At 49.1% G+C, this 24,487-nt stretch overlaps 2 protein-coding genes and 2 long non-coding RNA genes across 5 annotated transcripts in view; 1 reads left to right on the top strand and 3 right to left on the bottom strand.

The window, feature by feature from the left end:
- LOC114590158 (protein hinderin-like) overlaps positions 1-10,146 on the bottom strand; it is a 224,082-nt gene extending 213,936 nt beyond the window's left edge. The window contains exon 1 of the mRNA XM_028748976.2: positions 10,081-10,146. Within this exon, the coding sequence (XP_028604809.2) occupies positions 10,081-10,098 (18 nt within the window). The 5' untranslated portion in view covers positions 10,099-10,146. The remainder of the gene's footprint in view (positions 1-10,080) is intronic.
- Positions 3,376-9,480, bottom strand: LOC114606574 (uncharacterized). Its single transcript, XR_013394729.1, has 4 exons — positions 8,736-9,480; positions 7,150-7,281; positions 6,829-6,942; positions 3,376-4,109 (listed from the first exon to the last, which is right to left on the bottom strand). It is a non-coding gene; the product is annotated as an uncharacterized LOC114606574 (long non-coding RNA).
- Positions 10,147-10,307: 161 nt separating the features above from the next.
- Positions 10,308-13,082, top strand: LOC114606575 (uncharacterized). 2 transcript variants are annotated; one of them, XR_013394730.1, is made up of 4 exons: positions 10,448-10,603; positions 11,390-11,466; positions 11,810-11,886; positions 12,606-13,082. It is a non-coding gene; the product is annotated as an uncharacterized LOC114606575 (long non-coding RNA). The 2 variants fall into 2 exon arrangements; XR_003708912.2 differs by lacking the exons at positions 11,810-11,886; positions 12,606-13,082 and having other exon boundaries at positions 10,308-10,603; positions 11,390-11,500.
- A 4,099-nt stretch (positions 13,083-17,181) lies between these two features.
- The window catches only part of LOC114606566 (maestro heat-like repeat family member 5), a 37,043-nt gene continuing 29,737 nt past the window's right edge, over positions 17,182-24,487 (bottom strand). The window contains exons 22-26 of the mRNA XM_077935881.1: positions 22,883-23,032; positions 21,540-21,665; positions 20,129-20,231; positions 19,255-19,320; positions 17,182-17,841 (exon numbers count right to left, since the gene is read on the bottom strand). Of these exons, the coding sequence (XP_077792007.1) occupies positions 17,681-17,841; positions 19,255-19,320; positions 20,129-20,231; positions 21,540-21,665; positions 22,883-23,032 (606 nt within the window). The 3' untranslated portion in view covers positions 17,182-17,680. The remainder of the gene's footprint in view (positions 17,842-19,254; positions 19,321-20,128; positions 20,232-21,539; positions 21,666-22,882; positions 23,033-24,487) is intronic.

Here is a 24,487-nt window from a genome sequence, read left to right on the forward strand (position 1 = left end):
GGCCCTAGAAAGGACTGCTGCTGCTGCTGCTGCCACCCAGGACTGCCTGCCAGGAGCCTGAGGGCCCTGCCCTGCCTCTCTCCACCTGCTTGGGGGGACCTCACAGGCCCTAGAAAAGACTGCTGCTGCTGCCACCCAGGACTGCCTGCCAGGAGCCTGAGGGCCCTGCCCTGCCTCTCTCCACCTGCTTGGGGGGACCTCACAGGCCCTAGAAAAGACTGCTGCTGCTGCCACCCAGGACTGTGTGCCAGGAGCCTGAGGGCCCTGCCCTGCCTCTCTCCACCTGGCTTGGGGGGACCTCACAGGCCCTAGAAAGGACTGCTGCTGCTGCCACCCAGGACTGCCTGCCAGGAGCCTGAGGGCCCTGCCCTGCCTCTCTCCACCTGCTTGGGGGGACCTCACAGGCCCTAGAAAAGACTGCTGCTGCTGCCACCCAGGACTGCCTGCCAGGAGCCTGAGGGCCCTGCCCTGCCTCTCTCCACCTGGCTTGGGGGGACCTCACAGGCCCTAGAAAGGACTGCTGCTGCTGCCACCCAGGACTGCCTGCCAGGAGCCTGAGGGCCCTGCCCTGCCCCTCTCCACCTGGCTTGGGGGGACCTCACAGGCCCTAGAAAAGACTGCTGCTGCTGCCACCCAGGACTGCCTGCCAGGAGCCTGAGGGCCCTGCCCTGCCTCTCTCCACCTGGCTTGGGGGGACCTCACAGGCCCTAGAAAGGACTGCTGCTGCTGCTGCTGCCACCCAGGACTGCCTGCCAGGAGCCTGAGGGCCCTGCCCTGCCTCTCTCCACCTGCTTGGGGGGACCTCACAGGCCCTAGAAAAGACTGCTGCTGCTGCCACCCAGGACTGCCTGCCAGGAGCCTGAGGGCCCTGCCCTGCCTCTCTCCACCTGCTTGGGGGGACCTCACAGGCCCTAGAAAAGACTGCTGCTGCTGCCACCCAGGACTGCCTGCCAGGAGCCTGAGGGCCCTGCCCTGCCTCTCTCCACCTGGCTTGGGGGGACCTCACAGGCCCTAGAAAGGACTGCTGCTGCTGCCACCCAGGACTGCCTGCCAGGAGCCTGAGGGCCCTGCCCTGCCTCTCTCCACCTGGCTTGGGGGGACCTCACAGGCCCTAGAAAAGACTGCTGCTGCTGCCACCCAGGACTGTGTGCCAGGAGCCTGAGGGCCCTGCCCTGCCTCTCTCCACCTGGCTTGGGGGGACCTCACAGGCCCTAGAAAGGACTGCTGCTGCTGCCACCCAGGACTGCCTGCCAGGAGCCTGAGGGCCCTGCCCTGCCTCTCTCCACCTGCTTGGGGGGACCTCACAGGCCCTAGAAAAGACTGCTGCTGCTGCCACACAGGACTGCCTGCCAGGAGCCTGAGGGCCCTGCCCTGCCTCTCTCCACCTGCTTGGGGGGACCTCACAGGCCCTAGAAAAGACTGCTGCTGCTGCCACACAGGACTGCCTGCCAGGAGCCTGAGGGCCCTGCCCTGCCTCTCTCCACCTGGCTTGGGGGGACCTCACAGGCCCTAGAAAAGACTGCTGCTGCTGCCACACAGGACTGCCTGCCAGGAGCCTGAGGGCCCTGCCCTGCCTCTCTCCACCTGCTTGGGGGGACCTCACAGGCCCTAGAAAAGACTGCTGCTGCTGCCACCCAGGACTGCCTGCCAGGAGCCTGAGGGCCCTGCCCTGCCTCTCTCCACCTGGCTTGGGGGGACCTCACAGGCCCTAGAAAGGACTGCTGCTGCTGCTGCTGCCACCCAGGACTGCCTGCCAGGAGCCTGAGGGCCCTGCCCTGCCTCTCTCCACCTGGCTTGGGGGGACCTCAAAGGCCCTAGAAAGGACTGCTGCTGCTGCTGCTGCCACCCAGGACTGCCTGCCAGGAGCCTGAGGGCCCTGCCCTGCCTCTCTCCACCTGGCTTGGGGGGACCTCACAGGCCCTAGAAAGGACTGCTGCTGCTGCCACCCAGGACTGCCTGCCAGGAGCCTGAGGGCCCTGCCCTGCCTCTCTCCACCTGGCTTGGGGGGACCTCACAGGCCCTAGAAAAGACTGCTGCTGCTGCCACCCAGGACTGTGTGCCAGGAGCCTGAGGGCCCTGCCCTGCCTCTCTCCACCTGGCTTGGGGGGACCTCACAGGCCCTAGAAAGGACTGCTGCTGCTGCCACCCAGGACTGCCTGCCAGGAGCCTGAGGGCCCTGCCCTGCCTCTCTCCACCTGCTTGGGGGGACCTCACAGGCCCTAGAAAAGACTGCTGCTGCTGCCACACAGGACTGCCTGCCAGGAGCCTGAGGGCCCTGCCCTGCCTCTCTCCACCTGCTTGGGGGGACCTCACAGGCCCTAGAAAAGACTGCTGCTGCTGCCACACAGGACTGCCTGCCAGGAGCCTGAGGGCCCTGCCCTGCCTCTCTCCACCTGCTTGGGGGGACCTCACAGGCCCTAGAAAAGACTGCTGCTGCTGCCACACAGGACTGCCTGCCAGGAGCCTGAGGGCCCTGCCCTGCCTCTCTCCACCTGCTTGGGGGGACCTCACAGGCCCTAGAAAAGACTGCTGCTGCTGCCACCCAGGACTGCCTGCCAGGAGCCTGAGGGCCCTGCCCTGCCTCTCTCCACCTGGCTTGGGGGGACCTCACAGGCCCTAGAAAGGACTGCTGCTGCTGCTGCTGCCACCCAGGACTGCCTGCCAGGAGCCTGAGGGCCCTGCCCTGCCTCTCTCCACCTGGCTTGGGGGGACCTCAAAGGCCCTAGAAAGGACTGCTGCTGCTGCTGCTGCCACCCAGGACTGCCTGCCAGGAGCCTGAGGGCCCTGCCCTGCCTCTCTCCACCTGGCTTGGGGGGACCTCACAGGCCCTAGAAAGGACTGCTGCTGCTGCTGCCACCCAGGACTGCCTGCCAGGAGCCTGAGGGCCCTGCCCTGCCTCTCTCCACCTGCTTGGGGGGACCTCACAGGCCCTAGAAAAGACTGCTGCTGCTGCCACCCAGGACTGCCTGCCAGGAGCCTGAGGGCCCTGCCCTGCCTCTCTCCACCTGGCTTGGGGGGACCTCACAGGCCCTAGAAAGGACTGCTGCTGCTGCTGCTGCCACCCAGGACTGCCTGCCAGGAGCCTGAGGGCCCTGCCCTGCCTCTCTCCACCTGCTTGGGGGGACCTCACAGGCCCTAGAAAAGACTGCTGCTGCTGCCACCCAGGACTGCCTGCCAGGAGCCTGAGGGCCCTGCCCTGCCTCTCTCCACCTGGCTTGGGGGGACCTCACAGGCCCTAGAAAGGACTGCTGCTGCTGCTGCTGCCACCCAGGACTGCCTGCCAGGAGCCTGAGGGCCCTGCCCTGCCTCTCTCCACCTGCTTGGGGGGACCTCACAGGCCCTAGAAAAGACTGCTGCTGCTGCCACCCAGGACTGCCTGCCAGGAGCCTGAGGGCCCTGCCCTGCCTCTCTCCACCTGGCTTGGGGGGACCTCACAGGCCCTAGAAAGGACTGCTGCTGCTGCTGCTGCCACCCAGGACTGCCTGCCAGGAGCCTGAGGGCCCTGCCCTGCCTCTCTCCACCTGGCTTGGGGTGGGGGGGCTGACAGGCTTCACAAGGACTGTGGCTCCTACTCGGCAGAGAGGGCTCCTGTAAAACTAAAAATAGTTTTTAAATTATATTTTATCTGTGGCTTTTTAAATTGTGCTTTTTTGGTGTGTTCTTTTGTTTGTGTGCTTCGTTCTCTGTTGGGGGTGGGTGGGTGTTGGGTTGTGGATAGGTATAGTTTTAATCTTAAGGGGAGAGGGTCAGGGCTGCCTGGGAGTGGGCCCCAGCCAACAGAATGGCTGGGGCATGTTCCACGGGGGGTGGGGTGTCCTGGGACATCCGATCTCAGTTATCACGGGCAGCAGGAGGAGTTACGCTAAGTCCAGACCATGTCATTACTGAGGAGGCAGGTTTAGTCGTTGTTTGAAGACTATCCCTGCCTCTGGGTCTGATCTTGACCAGAAGGATACTGGAATCAGCAAGGGAGACTCACATGACTTTAAGGTGCTGCTGTGCAATCTCAGGAAGATCTTGTTTGGGTCCAGCCTGTTCACGAAGGAATTGGCCTCCTCAGAGAGCTGCTCCGTGTTGACAGTGGATGGCCTTGTACGTGTTGAACCTTGCTGGAAAAGGAGAAGGTAAAGTGAGGAGCAGGAAACGGCACTTCCTGCCACCCAGAACTGCCTGCCAGGAGCCTGAGGGCCCTCGTCTTGAGAAGGATGTTGGGAAAAGTTCAGAAAAGGGCAACCAAAATTATCAAGGGGGTGGAGCGAATCCCCTATGAAGGAAGGTGGCCAAGGCTAGGACTTTTTGGTTCGGAGAAAAGGCAAGTAAGAGGCAGCACGATAGAAGTTTATGAGGTTTGGCATGGCACAGAGGAAGTGAAGGGAGTATCTCATTGGGAGATGCAGGACAGGTAAAAGAAAGGTAAATCAGGGAACTCAAAGGATCCCAAACAAGCATGGCTCTGGAACGCAAAGGCCATCCTGACGCAGAGGACTTTAGGCTCCTAGCCCTGTCTGTCAAATTGTCCGTCTGGTAACTATAAAAATTGGCGATAAAAAAAATGCTGCACACGGCCGGGAAGGAAGGTGAGCGATGGAAGGGTGGGGGTGTCTCCAGGCCTGACTCCTGGCTTGTTATCTGCCGGCCATGGGACCGGAGGCCTCCGTCAGGAATCCCGCTAGATGGGTTCAGGGACAGAAGGGGGGTCTGCTTGGGATGGAGCAGATCCCTAATTCAATCCCTGGATGACCTGCTAAATTATTATTATTATTACCCTTTGCAAGGCTTTCTTGGCATAGAGCTGCAGAAGAGATATCACACCACAGCATGATAATATCCTAAACTCATGTTGCATGGTGTATCTGAGGGAAGAATCATGCTTCAGTGTCTGAGTGTGTGCGTTGGATGCAGAGTTCACTCCCTGGGGATCTCCAAGTGGGGCTGAGAACAGCTGCTGCCCTCCAAATCCTGGAGAGTCAGTGTCCAAATGCCTCTCTGGGAAAGTGGGAGTGATGCAGAACAGAGCAAGGGAATGGAAGGATTCGTTCAGAGGAGAGAGCATTTATGTCACATGCAAATCCCCACTGGTATCTTCAAGGAGGGCTGGGAGAGACCCCCCGCTATGTCACCTGAAGCCCTGGAGAGCAGCAGCCAGTCAGTGTAGAGGTGGTGTGGCATAGTGGTAAGAGCAGTGTTTCTCAAACTTGGGTCCAGACAACAGCTGGGGACCCAAGTTTGAGACACACTGGATGAGAATGTCGGTCTGGGGCCTGGGACACCTGGGTTCAAATTCCCGTTTGGCCATGAAGCTCACTGGGCCAATCACTCACTCTCAGCCTGACCTCCTTCGCAGGGCTTTTGTGAAGGCAGAATGGGGAGGAGCGGCAGACCCTAGGAAAAGGGACGAGCCGTTTGTCGTTCTCTCACCTTAGCCTGGGGGCTGAGGCTGTAGCTGGTGAAGGCATACTGCCAATGGGGCAGCCCCAGGTGGTGATCAGGCACCAGGTGAAAACGTTCCTCTTCAACCAAGTCTTTGGCTGATTGATCTCCAATACCTTTCTAAATGCTGGCTGAGGGGGATGTTTGCTTTTCTTCTTATTTTTTTATGCATATATAGATATAGTAATTTTATGTAGTGAACCGCCCTGAGATCTGTGGATGAAGGGCGGTATACAAATTTTAATAGTAATATTAACAACAAAGCATAGCTTGCTTTGAACAAAATCATCATGAACAAAATCATCAAGTTTGCTGATGACACTACGGTGGTAGGGCTCATTTCAGGAGGGGATGAGTCCGCCTATCGGGACGAGGTGGAGCGGCTCTGTGTTTGGTGTGGAGAGAACAATCTGGCTCTTAATACGGCTAAGACCAAGGAATTGGTGGTGGATTACAGGGGAAAAAAGGCAGACATTCAGCCCTTGTATATCAACGGGGAACGGGTGGAGAGGGTGGCGGAATTCAGGTTTTTGGGAGTAACTATCGATCAGGGCATGACTTGGAGCGCAAATACCACTGCTCTGGTGAAGAAGGCCCAGCAGAGAATTTATTTCCTCAGACTTTTGAAGAAGATCAATCTGAGTGAGAGACTGCTGGTGTCCTTCTACCGAGGCTCCATAGAGAGCATTCTTACATACTGTATTTGTGCTTGGTTCTCCAGTTGTACAGCTAGGGAGAGGAAGGTGCTCCAGAAGGTCATAACCACAGCCCAAAGGATTATTGGTCATCCTCTCCCATCTTTGGAAGAACTGTACGGTTCCCGTTGTCTTAGGAAAGCAAACAACATCCTGCAGGATTCATCTCACCCGGGACACAGTCTGTTTGCACTACTGCCTTCTGGCAGGAGATATAGAAACATCAAGTCAAGGACAAATAGACTGAAAAACAGTTTCTATCCAAGAGCTGTGGCCTTTTTGAATGCTGTAACTCGATAGTGTGACCTGGGAGTTTGATGGGTGTTGGTGTGGGTGTGGCTGGAATGTGGTTTGTTTGGTTGTTGTTGTTGTTTTGCTTTTGTTGTTTTTAAGGGATGGCATCCAATTTCGTTGCACTTGTGCAATGTTGCACTTGTGTAATGACAATAAAGAATCTATTCTATTCTATTCTATTCTATTCAGGAAAACTTCGTCACAGGCCATCATAGACGACAGCCTTTGTCAACCTGGTACCCTCCAGATGTTCTGGACTACAAAGCCCATCACTCTCAGCCAGCACAACGGTATGGTGCTAGGAAGAGTAGTCTAAAACATCTCCCACAAAGACAAAAGCTAACTGGGGTTTGCAGATGGGGCTGATTTGTGCAGGCAGCTCTTGCCCTGCTGGTATCACACAACATACCCGGCTTGGTGTTCTTATACACAAGGCAGACCTTCCCATTCCCTCCACACGGGTCCAGCTCAAACACCAGGCTCCGTGAGTCCAAGTGAGGTTTCTCCGGCCGACCCCCATTACCTTTGGGGAGAAAGAAAAGGCTGAGCGAGGCAGGCAGGCATTCTCGTTGGGTGTAGGGCAAGGAACACTCAAACGAGGCAAAAGTTGGGAAGCTGGGCGTCGGTGGGGCTTGTGTATAAGGTCACAGAAACTTTTGGTGGGGTAGCAGGGGAGGTGGAGAGGAGAACCGAGGTCTCCCATGGACAAAGGGGTGAGGTGGGGCAGTACCTCCTTCATTGTCGGTGTCCTCCAAGTCAGCTGACGTAGGGGCATTGGGCAAGGCATAGACGGCCAATCCTCTGACTTGGTTTAGCTAGGAGATGCTGTTGATGGTCATGCAGCCAAGGGGCATCAGGTTGTCTGGAAGAAAGGCAGCCATTAGTAAGTTGCTGGCATGGATGCCACAATTCTGTAGGAGCACAGAAGGCTCACAGAACATGGTGCCCTTCAAAGAAGAATCTCAGCTTGCTTGCTTGCTTTTTGCTCACAATCTTCATGAATTAAAATCCATTCACTTATCTTCTGCCAATACGTTTAAAATTAAACTTTTGAAAAACATTTTAGCTTCTTGGGCCCGCTTACTCTCATCTACCAGGTTCAGATTAGAGATCTCACTTTTGGATGTCAAGCCTCTATCCAACCCAACAGTGGGGAAACATTAATCTGTTCGATCCCTTGAAATGCGAGCCCAGCACAAATTTACATCATCTTATCAGCTCACATTGATTCTGGCCTCTTTAGTTGCTGTACAGAAGCAGGGGAAGCTATCATAAATTTATCCAGTGCCTCAAATAAAATTGAACATGATTTCAGTGTTTATTTGTTGCATTTATTAAGAACAAGTTGTTTATCTTATTTATTTTGAGTGGTTATGAAGAAAGGCATTCCAGACACCCTAGGCAGGTATGGCCAAACTTGGCCCTCCAGGTATTTTGCGAGTACAGTCCCCATCATCCCTGACCACTGGTCCTGTTAGCTAGCGATCGGAGTTGTAGTCCCAAAACATCTGGAGGGCCACATTTGGCCATGCCTGCCTATAATCCAGACACCTGTTTGCTGTTCTCCTTGCAGCTAGGACTGCAACTTAACCCTCAATATTCAGTTGTCAATCCATTGATGTTGCTGTTGGCATCTGTCTGTCTCAAGAGACAATGGAGTAATCGTCATGATACGGATTATTTCTAAGAAGCCAACAGACAATTTGTAGCATCTTTTTTGCACATGTTACACTAAACACATATGCATTCCCTTGGACTTTTCACTACCAGAAAATGTTGCAGTTTTAAATGGAATGCGTGGCAAGAGACACGTTTCCTGGGATCCAACTCCAACAGTTTAATAGCAAGCTTTGTTTTTTTTTTTTATTGAACACTGTCTGAAGGGCCTGTACATTGGTAATGCATTTTCAGGAAATAATGTGAAATGCATAAAATAGCACCCTGGGGATTAGCTGCAAATTATTTGGATGTAATTATAATGGCTTCTTTGAGGTTGGGATACACACCACTTGAGAAACAAAGAATATGGTTACCTTCGTTCTCTCTCCCTCACTTCCCCCCCCCCCCAAAAAAATGTCCAAATTCACTACAAACTCACTAAATGGAGCTCCTCCCCTTCCAAGCATACCAAACCCAGGCAGCCATGTCTGCAGGTCACATCAGAGAGAGGGGTAAGACAGCAAGGCCCTCCTCATAAGCTCACCTGGGACAAATTGTCATTTGGCTTCTTCCCACTCCGAACTGTCCTCTGCAATCCCCACTCCACCCAAGTCATTATATAACTTCAACAAACACCAAGCAAGAAAGAGGTAGTACCTGAATGGGCTTGTTTTTCCTCCTCTCCCCCCATTTCTATTGACTGTAAGCCTTTGTTACCATTTTATTCTTGTGCACTGCACTAGTACTTAGCCAAATAAAAAGGTTGAAATCGAAGGCACAGGGTCCAGGTCAGCTGTCAGCGCAGGTCAGTAGTCACTGCTAAAGACCCCCTTGGGGGAAGGTGGTGCAGCAAGAGTTACGTGCACCAAGAAAATGACCATATGGAGTTATCGTAAGCTGCTCATCCAGCTCTTTTGAGCTGGAGATGCAAGATGTGTGCCCCTCCCCCAGAGCCTTAAAGATGTTAGAATCATAGAACTGCAGAGCTGGAAGGAATCCTAAGGGTCATCTAGCCCTGCCCCCTGAAATGCAGGAAAATGAAGGTGGCCCCTAGGAGGATCAAACTTGTAACCTTGGCATTATCAGCACCACGCTCCAACCAACCAAGGTAACTTTTGTAGAACTGCGATAAGAGGTCTCCAAGAACCAACTCACTTTGGGAGCCTGGAGGTCTGAACCTCCATTTCTAGCTTGATACAGAAGTAGGACAATTTCCTGCTGCGAGTGGGACGCCTAATGCTGCTGCCAAGGATCGAAAGGGCGCTAGGAGGGAGTGGCGAACAGGCTACGGGTCTGTTTTGCAGGATCACGAGACATGGGGTCACTTGGTGAAGGGAACCGAGGCTATGGAGGCAGACGATACCATAAGCAGGACACGTCCCCCAAGACATACAGGCACCTCAAGGGCCATGCAATATACCCCACCACCATGCCGGCAGCCACCAAAGTTACCAAAACTTCCACCAAAGGGAACCACAAAGAAAAGCTGGAATCAGCTGCAGCAGCTGAGAGTTGACGGGGGAAGCCGGGAAGCCCCGAGTTCAAGTCTCCGCTCAGCGCGACTATTAGGGTTGCTACGCTGTGCGCGGAATGGAGACTTGGAGGGAGCTATGGGGGAATGGAGCAGACTAGCAGCAGCAAAGCAGCAACCTTTCCCGCCTGCTCTTTCCCTGTGGAGTCCAGGGCGCCTCCAGCGACGCTCCCCGGCCCCTCACAACAGCCCTGCAGAGGAGGGCGAGGGGCCAGAGAGAGCGAGGCTGGCAGGCCAAGGTCCCCCCCCCGCCCTGGGAGTGGGGGCTTCCCCGTAACCCCCGGGCCTGGCTCCGCACTCGGCGGGGCGTCTTTCCTGAGGCGACGGAGGCGGCTCTCTGCACATGCTCAGGAAACACGGCAGCCTTGGCCATCGTTTATCACTGGCCCGCCGTCAAATTAGCCCCCCCCCCCGCTTCTCCTTCTCCTCCCGCCCCCCCAGTTCCTCCTGAGGTAAAGAGACGGTCCTTACTCCAACGAGCAGCCACATCTGCCATTTGAAACAACCGCCAACCTCAACGTCTCTCCGCCCAGCCACGCCCCCGCGCGCCCGACTCTGACCTCCCATTGGCTGACGGGGACCGGGGTTCGCCCAGATACGGAGTCGGAGGAGCCGGCCAATGGGGAGGACTCAGAACGGGCGGTGGGAGAAAGGGAGGAGGAGCCGGCTCTCCCGTTGCCTTCTGGGAGTCGTAGTGCCTGCTCTCCATTCCTCCCCCCCCCTATAGAACGGCCATCGAAAGGAACTGAATGAAACGGAGGACTGCGATTCCCGACAGCCACCGCGGCGGGGCTTCTGAGCTACGGGTCGCGAGAAGGGGCAAAACGCGCTCAGCAGGTGCTGTCCCTGCGCGTACAGGTGTGTAGGTGGTCAGGGGCTGATGCTGGAGGGAGGAGGAAGAGGATGGAGGAGAAGGCCCTGCGCAACGGGAGCAGCTCCAGCAGCACCAAGCCCCATCTGGAGAAGCTCACCCTGGGGGTGACCCGCATCCTAGGTAAGGTGGAGGTGGCATCCTGGTTGCCATGGAAACGGCCGAAGGATGGAGCCACAAAGAGTCTTCTTCCCTCTCTTGCTCATTGCATGGCGCTTCCCCCCCTCACAACAGCCAGGTAGGCCAGGCTGAGAGGCAGGGACTGCCTGCCCAGCACCCCAAATTTCTAAATTCCTTTTTATCTCTTTCCAGGTTTCCCCATAATTATCTTTAAATATATTAACATTATTAGTTGTCAACCTATTCCCAAATATTTAACCTTTTTATGTATATTTATCTGTTTCATCTGTTGTAACTCCTTTTTATCCTGCTCCATAACAGTTTTCACTAACGGCTGGGTCTTGTTTTTATTCAGTTTAAAACCCGATACCCGTTTTCCTGTTTTTTCCTTAATACTTTCGGTAATGATTTTTCCGATCTTCAACCATTATTGCAAGGTCGTCCGCAATTGCTTTCAATTTATATGCTTTATTTCCTACTTTTATTCCTCTTGTGGTTTCTTTTGCTCTTATATTCCTCATCGGGACCTCTAGCACTAAAATAAACAATAATGGTGACAAGGGGCAACCTTATCTTGTTCTTTTCAAGATCTTACATTTCTCAGTAATAACATAGTCCACAATTAATCTTGCTTGTTGTTCTGAATAGATAGCATCTATTCCTCTTCTAAACGTCTCCCCAAACTTCATCTTTCTAGTATCTTATTCATAAATGCCTAAGAGATATTATCAAATGCCTTTCAGTGTCAATGAACATCAAGGACTCTTGTTTTTCATTTCTCACTTCCAGGTACTCTATAACATCAATTACATTCCTTATGTTGTCCTTCATCTGAAGTCCTGGAAGAAATCCTGCTTGATCATGATGTACTATTTCTAATAAATTCATTCTCTTTGCAAATATTTTGTAATCGTTGTTTAATAACAAGATCTGCCTGTGGTTCCTAATCAATAATAAATCTGCCTCTAAGTTTAGAATTTCATTCATTACATTTTGCTATGGTTGCACCAGAGAATTATGTGGGGGTATTTTTGTAATATTTTGCTGTCAGGCTATCAGGTCCTGGTGATTGAGCCTTTGCTTGATTACGTAATTGCGTCCAAAATCTCCGACCAGCTCCTCCTCCTATGTTCCTAACCATTCAGACAATGTGTTAATTAAATACTCTTTTACATTCTCCTCCTCTTGCTCTGGGACTCCTCTAAAAAGTAAAATCATCAAGAATACTTATCGCAAAGCATTGGAAGACGCAAGATCTACCCACCCTGGAAGAATGGCAGATGAAGGTGATGAAAAGGATATACCAAGAGCTCTGGCCACAAGTTTCAATATAAGGAATAATTCCTACTCGAGAGTTGAAAAGAAAAACGTGTATATTCTGCTAAGAATAACAGTTTGAAGCTAATAGTAAATTTGAACACAACGTGTAAGTACGATAGTTTTAAGGTAATAGTAAATTTAGATACAACGTTTAAGTGCAGAAATAATGTAGTTTCAAATATGCAGTGATATAGTATAAAGGTACATAAAATACCAGTACACAACAATTGTTTTATACAAGTCTCAATGGCAGTCAAAAAGAGTCCATATTATATAAATCAAAATAAAGAATAAAGAATCAAATAGGGCCAAAAAGGAGTATCCGGAGTGTGAATCAGATGTACGACTCAGTAGTGGTGACCAGGACAGGGCCCTGTTTCGGAGTAAAAGCCTTCTTCAGCTGGTAATATCAAATAATATGTCAAAATAGATCAAGGTTCTTCAATACCATAGATCATAAATATAATAAAGTATATACATACTAAAGTGTATTAACACATATCATGATATTTGAAACTACATTATTACTATTAGCTTCAAACTGTTATTCTTAGCAGAATATACACGTTTTTCTTTTCAACTCTCGAGTAGGAATTATTCCTTATATTGAAACTTGTGGCCAGAGCTCTTGGTATATCCTTTTCAGTGTATTTCAACAAGAACTCCAATTTCTTTAAAGATGAAGGTGATGGACTATATGGAACTGGCGGAAATGACCGGCAGAATCCGAGACCAGGGAGAAGAGTCGGTGGAAGAAGATTGGAAGAAATTTAAAGACTATTTACAAAAACATTGCAAAATTAATGAATGTTAGAATGATGTTGGATTGAAGTTAAGTGGTTTTCAGCAGTAATGTTAAAAAGATGTGCAAAAAATGGATTGTTAACAGGTGATAATTTAAAGTTATAATATATTAAGACTAAAGATTAGGATAAAAACAAAGAGGGAAAGGATTTGCTGAACCAACTAATTGAACTGGATACAAAAAAGGGAGGTGTGAGGAGGTCCGGGGAACAGGCAAATGAAAGATAAAACATGGAAAGACTGGATTGTTTTTAACTGTTTTTATTTTGTATTTTTTTTCTTTTTCTTTTTTATTTTTGTAATATTTTGAAAACCTTAATAAAAATTATAAAAAAATAAAAATAAATAAAAAGTAAAATCATCTCCCACTGCTTCATTTCCTAAGCTGCTATTGCATCCCAGCTTGCTTCCTGAGTGGCACAGACAGGTATGAGGTTATGTGTCGAGAATCCAGCTCGACATCAGTAGGAAGATCAGTAAGAAATCAGTCTCACACCAAGATGACTTGAAGAAAAAGCTTTGGCTTCAGCCGTGCAATGTTTATTGTGTGCAGTAAAAAGAAAATCATCCTCCCTCCTCCAGCACTGCGCTTGTTCTGCCTGGTACTCAAAAGTAACAAATCAAAGGAATGTAACCTTGCTTTTGCCCACAGACAAAGAGAGTGTTATGCTACGTGAGCCAATCATTAGTCTAGCATGAGGTATTCACGCGCTCATCATGCTCCAAGCAATATCTCGTGCTGCAAAATCACCCTGCAATAATAAGAACTTTGCTCATGCTCTTATGTACAAGCAATCATTTTCCCACATGCCCTCTTTTCTTGTTTATATTATAAGAGGGAATCTTAATCAGAATCATATATGTCATTACCTAAGCGTTTATATTTTGCAACATAAATTCCCCTTGTAACCCCTGTGGTGGGCCGTGGTCGATACCACCATGCAGTACATTGGGAAATCAAAGAAAGCAAGCATTGAATACATAATAAAACCAACAATACATGCAATTACAATCAATAATAAATTTCTTAACCATAATCCATTAGGTAACCAAGAAAATAACCAGTCCCATGGATCAAAATCTTCAGGTGGATTCAAAGGATTATGGGCTATCATTTGTTCCATATAATCAATAATAGCAGAAATATTGGTTGATTGATCAGTTATATACATACAACAATGAGAATGAATTAAGGCATAAATTCCACCTTTAGAGGCAAGGATTACATTTAAAGCATAAAAAGTTTATAAAGCAACTTCTCTCATTTCTGACTTTTTTTTTTGTTGTTGTTTTTTTTTGTTAATTATTTTTAAAACAAAGATGATAGAATTAAAAACAAAGCTTCGGTCCAATTTGCCACAGAATAACCATAAATCAGATTGAAGCAAATATGTAGATTTACTGCTCTTTCTCATCCAGTTGAACCAAACATAAAATCTCTACACGCAGCCTGTTGTTCATAGGTCATGTAGGTTGTGACATTATTAACTAAAACTTTTGGCCTACCACTCATAGTGGTAACATTAAGAAAACAAGAAGATTCATTAACATACTCATAGGTCCAATTACAATATAGATAATGACCTAAAAGGTTATCGCTATTATGATTGAAACGAAAACAATAAGACACTATTTCAACAAGCGATAAAAACACAGGCGATAAACATATACGATCGTCCTTTATATTATTGCTAATCTTATATGAAGCATTTACTGGAATACTAGAATACCATCACCAAAAAAAGCTCAAAACTTCTCAAAACTTTTTAAAATCATTTTTCTCAGCAGCTAAAAAGGCACTAGCGAAGCATATTCCGCTTGCTGTAACTAAAAAGATTGCAACAAGGTCGAGAACAGAGCCCATTGTCTTTGCAGGTCCTGTTAAAGAACCATATTGCAACTTGCTTTCTGTCCGGGAACCATGCCAAAGCACAAGAATGAAACAACTGGAACACACTGAAATCCCTTCACCCCCTCCCTTGCCAAGAGTCCACAATAGTTCCAAGACAGCCCTCTGTACATGCTCAGGGGAATACATCATAAGGCAGGACTCCTGAGGGAGGAGAAAAAAAGAAGTGATCTGGGGGGTAAAATCCAAGTGATGTCAATAAGGATGAGAATGGTAAATTAGTCCAATGGCCACTTCCGAGCAACCTGTGTGATATTTCGTGGCTCGATTATTGGCATGTAAAAACCACAATCCAGAAGAAGTCACACAACCATTTCTGCAGATACAGGAGCCCATTTGCTGTAAATAAGTCTGATGTATTGCTCCTTGTACTGCTGAGTCAAAAGTCCAAGCCCAATGAAGCGTGATGACACAGATGGGATGGTCGCTATTAGGAGGCAGCAAAACTGTAATGATGTTTGGTGGTTGAAGTGGCTTCCCAGGGAAAAGGGGGGCCAATGCAGTAGGGATGAAGATGGCCTTTCAGCGTGCCAGGAAACACTGGAACAGCTGTGGAAGAGCCTCTTCCATTGCAGAGGTGATTGTGATCTTGTCTGCTGGATCCTTATGTCCTTTAAGGGCAGAAAATAGTGGAGACAAAGTGGAGGTGGGCAGGTCCAAATAACTCTTTATCCAATTCAGCTGTCCAAGAATTTGTTGTAAATCCACCAGTTTAAGATGATGAGGAAACTGTAGTTGAGGCGTAACTGGAATGGCAGCAGATGCTGTCAGCTTGTGTCCCAGGTACATAATGGGTAAAGTCCGCTGGATTTTTTCCTTAGCCACTGTCAATCCAACAGGTTTTATCCTTTGCAGGATTTTGGGACACTGTGGAAGATAAGGCCGTGGCTAGAAGGTGAGCTTTGTGTGTCTCAGTGCCCACTGACTGGCAGGCTTTAAGCATAACAGCAATGGCTATGTTTGATGTTGCCATCAGAGGGCGCAGCGCTTGCTTACAGTCCTCATTCGAATTATCAAACGCAAGCTGGCGTACGATCACTTCCTGGGCTGCTATGTCCTGAACTTGGCGCTTGAGGGTATTATACAAGCGATCAACAAATTGTCCATAGGGCTCTGCAGGGCCCTGCCTGATGCTGCCCCATCGGCCATTGCGCTCATTCCTGTCATCAGGGACAGAGGCCAGAGCCTCTTGGGCTGAGGCTGTGGTGGCTGCCCAGTACATAGGATCAAGGGCCAACTGTTGGGCAATGGTAAGAAAATTGCCTCCTCCCGTCAGCCCATCAAGAACATCAGTTTGGGTCAGCATGACGGGGGCTGGGGGTGCAGGAGCAATCACAGGAAAGAGATTTGGAGTATCAGAATCAAAAGGCAGCAACGGAGCAGTGGTACAAAGAGTCTCTTCTTGGAGAGGAATGGTAGAAGCGGTGCCAGGTGCCTTGGGCGGAGGAGGTGGAAGAGCGGGGGGTGCTGAATGCGAAGATTCTTGGAGAGGAGTAGTAACGGGAGGCGCAGGAAGCGAAGAATGCAGAGGAGGGACGACAGGAGCCGAAGGAGAAAAAATGTCTGCCTGTTTAGGAGGCTGATAAGACGGTGCTTCTGAAGGCAGCATGAGGATTGGGAGGGGGGGCAAAGGAGCTGAAGCAGCGGCCAGGAGGAGATTTGTAGGAGTTAGGCTTGAGATAGCCTTATAAACCTTACAGCAGGCATGCAAAACTTTGACATCAATCTGAGGGTGGTTTTGGAAAAATTGTCCTATTTTTTCCCAGTCTTTTAAATGATAATTCCCATTCTGAGGAAACCAGGGACAGTGAATATCCAATGCTTCTATAAGAGACACGACATCAGCATCTGAGACAATAAGGCTGTTGCTGGCCAAAAGAAATTTAAGGTCTTCAAAAAACTTTTTCTGTGGTGGAGAGAGAGACTGCCCCATAATGGCAAAAGAAAGGGGGGGAGCAACTCACCGGGATCCACTAGGTGGATGAACGACGTCTGGAACCCTTGCAGGGCGAGGCGAGAGCTGAACGTTGCAAAACAGCGTGGTGTCCGAGATAAATCACACGGGGCACCAAATGTCGAGAATCCAGCTCGACATCAGTAGGAAGATCAGTAAGAAATCAGTCTCACACCAAGATGACTTGAAGAAAAAGCTTTGGCTTCAGCCGTGCAATGTTTATTGTGTGCAGTAAAAAGAAAATCATCCTCCCTCCTCCAGCACTGCGCTTGTTCTGCCTGGTACTCAAAAGTAACAAATCAAAGGAATGTAACCTTGCTTTTGCCCACAGACAAAGAGAGTGTTATGCTACGTGAGCCAATCATTAGTCTAGCATGAGGTATTCACGCGCTCATCATGCTCCAAGCAATATCTCGTGCTGCAAAATCACCCTGCAATAATAAGAACTTTGCTCATGCTCTTATGTACAAGCAATCATTTTCCCACAGTTATGATAAAAACTGGGCAGGAAAACAGAAGGGTGTTTCAAAGAGGAATTGTTTCTCTTTGTGTGATCAATCAATCAATCAATCAATCAATCAAGAGGTCTTCTGAACCTTAATTTGCAGCAGACTGACAATGCATAGTCAAATTGACAGATATTACTGAAAATGATTGAAACACGTAGCTGTCTCAAGTCTTCTGGAATGTGTCAGACCCCTTCCCAGCCCCCAATGTTTTCCCTTCCCTTTTTTTCTTGGAGGAATTTAGGTATACTCTGTGTATGCAGGCATGTGGAAGGGATGCTACCCTTCTGAGTGTGATCAGCTCTCCATTGGATGGAGGGGACAGGGGAGAGGAAATCATCATATAAAAACAATGGCATTTGGAAAGGGAAAAGTTGAAGCGTAAAGGTTGATTCCTAGAGAGAAAGGCACACCACATAGAAAGCAATGTCTAGAATCTTCATTAAGTTCTCTACAAGTGCTCTCAATTCAAATGGAAGCCCAGCTGCCCTGCAGCTGCTCTTTGTGGCACTCGGAACGCAAGGAGAACTGCTCCTGCTTGCCTGCCTTTTCTGAAGACCTCCTTCTGGGCATGCCAATTCTCGGTCTCACTGCCTTGCCATGTTGTTTTTTAGCATGGACAGGAGATGTTGGCTGGGTACAATCTTTGGATTGATCCGACCGCCGCAGCGTCTAAAAAGCTCCTCGCTGGCAGTCACCGCAGCGTTTGACACAGCCCCGTCCAAGTCACCCTGAAGGTCCAGGAGAGCTGCAATGGAAGAAGGAACATGAGAACCACAGCAGAGTCCTCCTGGATCAGGCCAATGTCCTGCGTCCTGCTCTCACAATGGACAACCAGATGCGCCAACAGGAAACGCATAAGTGGGACCCAAGCACAAGAGCCCGGTTCCCTCCTGTGGTTTCCCGCAACTGGTGCTCAGAAGCATTTCTGCCTCCAACTGTGGAGGCAGAGCAGAGCCATTGTGGCTAGGAGCCATTGACAGCCTCTCCTCCAATCCTCTCTCAAAGCCATCCAAGTTGGTGGCCATCGCTCCCTCCTCTTGTAAGTTGCCCTAAGAACATGGTTATAAACCGCACGTAGATATTTAAAAAGATAAATTCAAAAGAGGGACAGGGCTACATCTTGTCAGGAGCGAATGCCTCTCGTGATAAGGCCAGAAGGAGCTGCCTGGAACAGAGTTAGGCCCATTAGGTTGCTGAGCTCAGTATTGTTTACGTGGAAGAGGTTTCCAGGACTGGCCGTTTTTTGATGAGGAGAAGTGACACACACGGACCCCAACCCCCTTACCATTGGCTCTGCTGGCTTTGGCTGATGGGAGTTGTAGTCCCAACAACATATGGAGGGGGCTGATGTACAGGACAGGAGAATTGCAAAGCAATGGGGTTGCAATGGCAAAGAAAAGCAGCCTAGGAATTGAGCTGGCTCCCTGGGTAGCGCATGCCATTTTATGGGGTGAAATATGTTTAAAATATGTTTTTGGGTGTGAGGAATTAAAATCTGCTATTATTTTTGTGACTGAACAGCATTTAGCATGGTAAGTCTATGTCTGATGAAGAAGCAGAAAAAACTGCTTTCGGAAAAACCAAAGAATTTTAACTTCTGAAAATGTAAGGTAATTACATTAATACTGAAATAAAAATTACTAAGTTCCTAGCAATCGTTTGTAATGATTTCTATGCAATTTTACACTCATTTCACTGACCAAGCAAAAGCAAATCATATTCATTTCACCCAAACAACATCTGAATTCCCAAGTCATTTTACAATGTTTTAGCACTTTCTGAATTTGAAAGCTGAAAAATTCAGCACGCCCTACTGTGACAATTCATTTCGTCTTGGCATTACTAGGTCAATTAATGCCAGTTGTTAAAAAGAGAAAGGATCTGTTCAAGTCCAAGTGAACAGAAACAAAACTTTTGTTGTTAGGTCTAATCCAACTATATTATACTTTCCCAATGCAGTTTTTTGCCCAGCACAAACTCGTCAGATTTTCCGTCATGTCAGTGGCTAGAAGAACTTGGGAATCACAATCCAGAAGGGAAAGGAGACTGCAGGGGCTGATAGTAACTAAATTGAGATAATCGGGGATTAATGAGATTGGAAAAAGTAGTCCTGTGGTGAAAAGATCCCTGCAAGGAAAAGAGCCGGTTTGATCCTTACCCAGATAAATGTCGTCAATTTGTTTGGTGCTCACCAAGTCGGGTTTCATGTACTGTGCATTGCACGCTAGACAGATCAATAGAAAACGATCAGTTCCTGCATTTGGTACTTTGTCCAGCATAAAAACATTCATCAGACCTGAGGCACATAGGCTGCTGGTACTCTATAGAAGGAGCTAACAACTTCTGGATCACTTTAACAATTTGCTGGTTTAATCCTAGGAACCTAGGAAGCTGACTGAAGCTGGGTCAAAGCATTGGTCTGTCCAGATCAGGACTGTCTACACCGACTAACAGGGGCTCCTCAGGATTCTATACAGGGGAAATGGTGTGGCGTAGTGGGGGCTACGGGGGGATTGCCCCAGGCACAAAAAGGTTGAGGGGCGCGTCTGTTTTAATACAGGCAATCCTCATTTTGCGTGGGAGCAATGTTCCAGACCCCCACATGCATTGGTGGGGGCCACGTTAAGCATTCCACCCCACCCTTGTTCTGCCCTGCCCTGCCGTACCCCACCCCCATTCGACCCTTGCTCTGCCCTTTCAGTGACATCTTAATGATGTTTTGGTGATGTTTTCAGGCCACTTCCAGTGCGCATGGTGCACCAATCGCAAGAAACCAGTCACTGCCTGTATTTAAAAGTGGCAACCCACCCTGGGACCTTGGGGCATGGGTTGGATAAACAACAACAATGGAGAAGCGCCTGACTTTCTGGGTGCAGCCTCCCTTTAGCGCTCTCCTTTGGACAGAGTTAGGCAGCGCATGACACCTGGACTTGCATCCCTGCCTCTCAGCCTCCAGGTTTCCCAGCTGAAATCCCACTTCTGGCTTGTGCCCTGAAACACCCTTTCCTCTCAAGAGCTTTGCTTTCAATTACCTATCAATATGGTCGCCGCCTCGCGATGCGCAGGGTTCCTGCTCTTTAGGTATTCCATCATCTGCGTGAGCATGTCCGGCAACCTCTGCCTGTATCTCCACAACTGGGGGGGCGGGGGGAGTGGACAGGAAGGCAACCGAGGTGCCAGATTAGTCTTTCCTAAAACTCCAGCTTGTTAACACATTTCTATCCCTCGTGGTGGCCAAACAATACTTGAAAAGTATCACCTAATTATTTCCGGATTGGCCACCCACAGTAATGCTACTGCCTTTATATAATGCAGAATCACACTTCATGCCCAAGTATTAAGAGCACAGAAAATTTTAGTTGGTTTCGTTGGCAGAACTACGGAGGCAGAGCAGAGCCATCAGAGCAGAGCCACCCTCCATGAATTTGTCCAATCTGATTTTAAAGCCATCCAAGGTAGTGGCCACCTGTGTGTCTTGTGGCAGTGAGTTCCGTAGCATAGCTGTGGATGTGGCAGTGTTGCTGGGCCTCTCTTTGTGGCTGTGCTGCACAGAGATAATAGTGACAAAATGTCTTAGAAGACATCTGTGATGGAGAAGGCAAGGGCAAGCTGGTGGCTGCGGCCGGCTGATGCTGATGCCACAGATACAGAGACAGGGAGATGAGAAGGCAGGTGCTGCAGCCACATACCCTCCAACATTTCTCTGATGAAAACAGGGATGCCCCATTCCATAATAATAATTTGATTATTTATACCCCACCCATCTTAGTGGGTTGCCCCAGCCACTTTGGGCAGCACCCAACACACATAAAAGCATAATAAAACATTAACAAAATGTTAAAAAACATGCCCATACAGGATTGCCTTCAGATGGCTCAGAGGTCGGATAACTCCATACCCTCCAACATTTCTCCAATGAAAATAGGGACATCCTAAGGAAAAGTGGGACATTCCAGGATCAAACCAGAAACGGATGGCTTCTCTAAAACAAGGACGTCCCTGGAAAATAGGGACACTTGGAGAGTCTGCAACCGCAGCTAATCCAGTGGGATGCACATCAATACACCACAATGGCATAAAACTGGGGGGGGGGGGGTAATTTAGCAGAGGGAGAGAGGGAGGAGCAGCTGTTGCACAGCATCTTTCTAAGAAAAATCAACACACGCCCGCACCCCATTTCTCAAGAGTCTATTTTGAAGAATTTCAGCTAGATATTCTTCCAGTTCCTTACCCAAGCAATGTTCTGGGGCATTGTGGTAGATACAAAATAGTAGCCAGGCGGTAGAAAAAAATAAGCCTGCAGCTCCCACTGCCCACATCAAACACACACAGTTTGGGAGGAAAGTAAGTGAGTCCCAAACTTAAGAAATGGATGGAAAATGGATGGAAGAAATCTGGTGAAAAGGTCTGGAGGGAACAGCTGACCATGTTAATATTACTCACAATGTACTTGCAGATAACTGAGAATTTGTAGTAGAGTCTGTCTTGCTGCACAGACTCAAAGATGTCAACGGGCAGCTCCCCCAGTTTCAGGAAGGTGACAATTGTGTTAAGGACAATTCGACACTCCTAGAATTGAAAGGAGGGGTGAAATTTTACTTCACATCAAGCCTTAGGCTTGCAACAGCTTTGAAAATATACATATCTGCATTGAGGCCGCAATGCAAATAAAATGCAGACAGTAACCCAGGTAGGGTTAAAAACACAACTAGCCCACTGGGAATTAAGCACCTGTAAATCCTGAGAGCTCACCTAAGTTTTTAACAAGCATCAAAACGCCACTAATGTAGGGGCTCACCTGCACTCAGAAGGGAAGTGATTCCATAGAGAGGAGCCACCCTGAAAAAGACCCTCCCTCTGGTTACTGGCTGCTAAATGAACCTCCACCAGGCCGGCCTATTCAGCTGATCACAGTGACAGCAGAGGTGTCAAGGCTTAGCTTCCAATCCCAGGAACTCAAACCTGGGTGTTTCAGATGGTGTCTAATGACCAGGATTTAAAACCAACCCTGCAGGGCTTCCACTCCTTAAAGCTAACCAGCCTGAATCAGAAGACTTCCAGAACCGACTTCTTTGGAAGGTGGTGGCCTCTCCTTCACTGGAGGTTTTTAAGCAGAGGTTGGAGGACCATCTGTCAGGGATGCTTGAGTTGAGATTCCTGCATTGCAGGGGGTGGACTAGACTGCAGTGTTTCCCAACCTTGTGCCTCCAGCTGTTTTTGGACTACAATTCCCATCATCCCTTGCCACTGGTCTTGCTAGTCAGGGATGATGGGAGTTGTAGTTCAAAAACAGCTGGAGGCACAAGGTTGGGAAACACTGGACTAGAGGACCTTGGGATCCCTTCCAACTCTGATTCTGTGGATCGATGACTCTGATGGTTCCAACCTTTTGCAGAGGAATCCCAACCACAGCATGGTATCTGCAAGGATCTCTAACTTTTCTGACCTCAGGTGTGGTGATGACTCAGACCCCAAGCACAATCGAGGCCCACCCATTCGAGACCAGTCTACGCATTACTTGATCTGTGGGGCAGCATGGGATGATTCTCCAAGCCCTGCTGCAACACGCAGAGCAACGCTCCTTCTGTGGAAATTCCCAGGAAAGGGAAGAGTTCCTCAGCTGCAACAGATGCTTCGAGGACCACCCAGCATTGGTATCGTAAGGGGTTTCCACAGGCAGAGAAACATTGCTGTGCGTTCCAGCTGCGTGCGACAGTTGCCAGGGAGAAGCAGTTTGCCAAAGGGGCCAGGCGATGCCCAGACTGGCCCTTCCAGCCTCAACTCACCTCTCCGCTCACAGGGTCAGTCAGCTGGATTATCAGGGGGACGAGGCTCCTGACGACGATGTCCTCCACCCTGTTTCTGTGCTCTTCCTTCACGCCCCTCAACAGCATCCCAAAAAGATTGATGGAGCAAAGCCTGAACTCATTGTCCTCCTGAGGAGAGAGAGGAGGAGAACGCCAGTCAGTCCCAAGTGCTGTGCAGGGCAAACCCGTCTCACGGGTTTCAGGGAGTTTAGCTGAGCAAAAGCTTCTCGTTCTCTATGGGTCTGGTTGTTTGAGGGTGTTAGCCGGGCCCACACAACAGGGGACCAACCCCGGGGGCCTTTGCCCACCACCGTCAAGGAGCTTAACGGACTGAGTTCATCCTGGTGCATCTAAAGTTGTGCCAGCATCACCTGCTGGCAGACAGAGTCACCTGAAGTGCAGGTGAAGCAAGAAGTCTTGCAGATTAGGCCAGTGGGATCACTTGTGGGGAGGGTGACAGAGGGGGGCTTGAGGTATAAATGCGGCGTGCGTGTGGCACATGGCGTGGCATGTGTGCATGACATGTGCATGTCACACAGCGCCTGCCCCCTCAATTGCAGGGGCAAGACGGCGCAGCTGGTGTTCTGAATTTCACTGTGTTATTATCTTCTTTATTTTTCCCCATAAGTCTTTATTAAGGCTTTTTCATAATACAATAAAAAAAAGGAAACTGATCTAAATAAAAACAGAAAGAGAAGCAGAAATGCAGAGTCTTCTCTCAAGGATAGCTCTTAACCCTTGTCTCACCAGGAAAGGGGTCAACCCTCCCAACCTCTTCCCTTCCCTGTCTCTCACTCAGGGTCCTTCACCAACAAGCCATCACCTTCCTTGGAGCCCAGCATGGGCGTAGCCAGGATTTATGTTGGGGGGCAGTATTTATGTTGGGCGGGGGTGGCAGCCGAACCAAGCTATCTGTGATGCGATTGGTCAGTTAATTAAGTATTTTTATTTATTTACTTGATTGAAGGGGCAGTTGCCCCCTCCCCCATTGACCATGCCCAAAGAGCCCAATAACCAATGGCCCTGAGCAGAGGACACCAAGGAAAACAAAAGGAGAAGAAAGAAGATGGATGGATGGATGGAAGGAAGGAAGATAAAAAGGAATTTCGATTTTGTGTTATAATCTTCCTTAGTGGGTCGTGCAAACCTCTCTTCTGAATACAGTGGCAACTTGGTTCTCAAACGCCTGGGTACTCAAATGCCTTGGTTCCCAGACGCCAAAAACCTGGAAGTATAAGTGTTCCAGTTTTTGAACATTTTTAGGAAGCCGAACGTCCGATGTGGCTGTTGGCTATTTTTTTCAGGGCGCTTGCACCAATCAGAAGCCGCGTTTGAGAACCAAGGTACCACTGTATATGGCGCTTTTGTTTTTACTATTTATTTTTGCGTTTTTGTTTTTGAGGCTTTTTTGGTTAATTAGTTTTGTGACTGTGTGGAATCCAGTTCAGCTACTGATTGTGTGACTGCGGAAATGGATAAAGGTCCCCCATCCAAGCAATGACTATCATCAGTGCAGGTAAGAAAAAAAACAATTTTCATTTTTATCATCTACAATACGGTCTTATTTATTTTATAGTGCGGTAC

The sequence above is a fragment of the Podarcis muralis genome, chromosome 11, assembly GCF_964188315.1.
Source record: "Podarcis muralis chromosome 11, rPodMur119.hap1.1, whole genome shotgun sequence".
Taxonomy (NCBI): Eukaryota; Metazoa; Chordata; class Lepidosauria; order Squamata; family Lacertidae; genus Podarcis; species Podarcis muralis.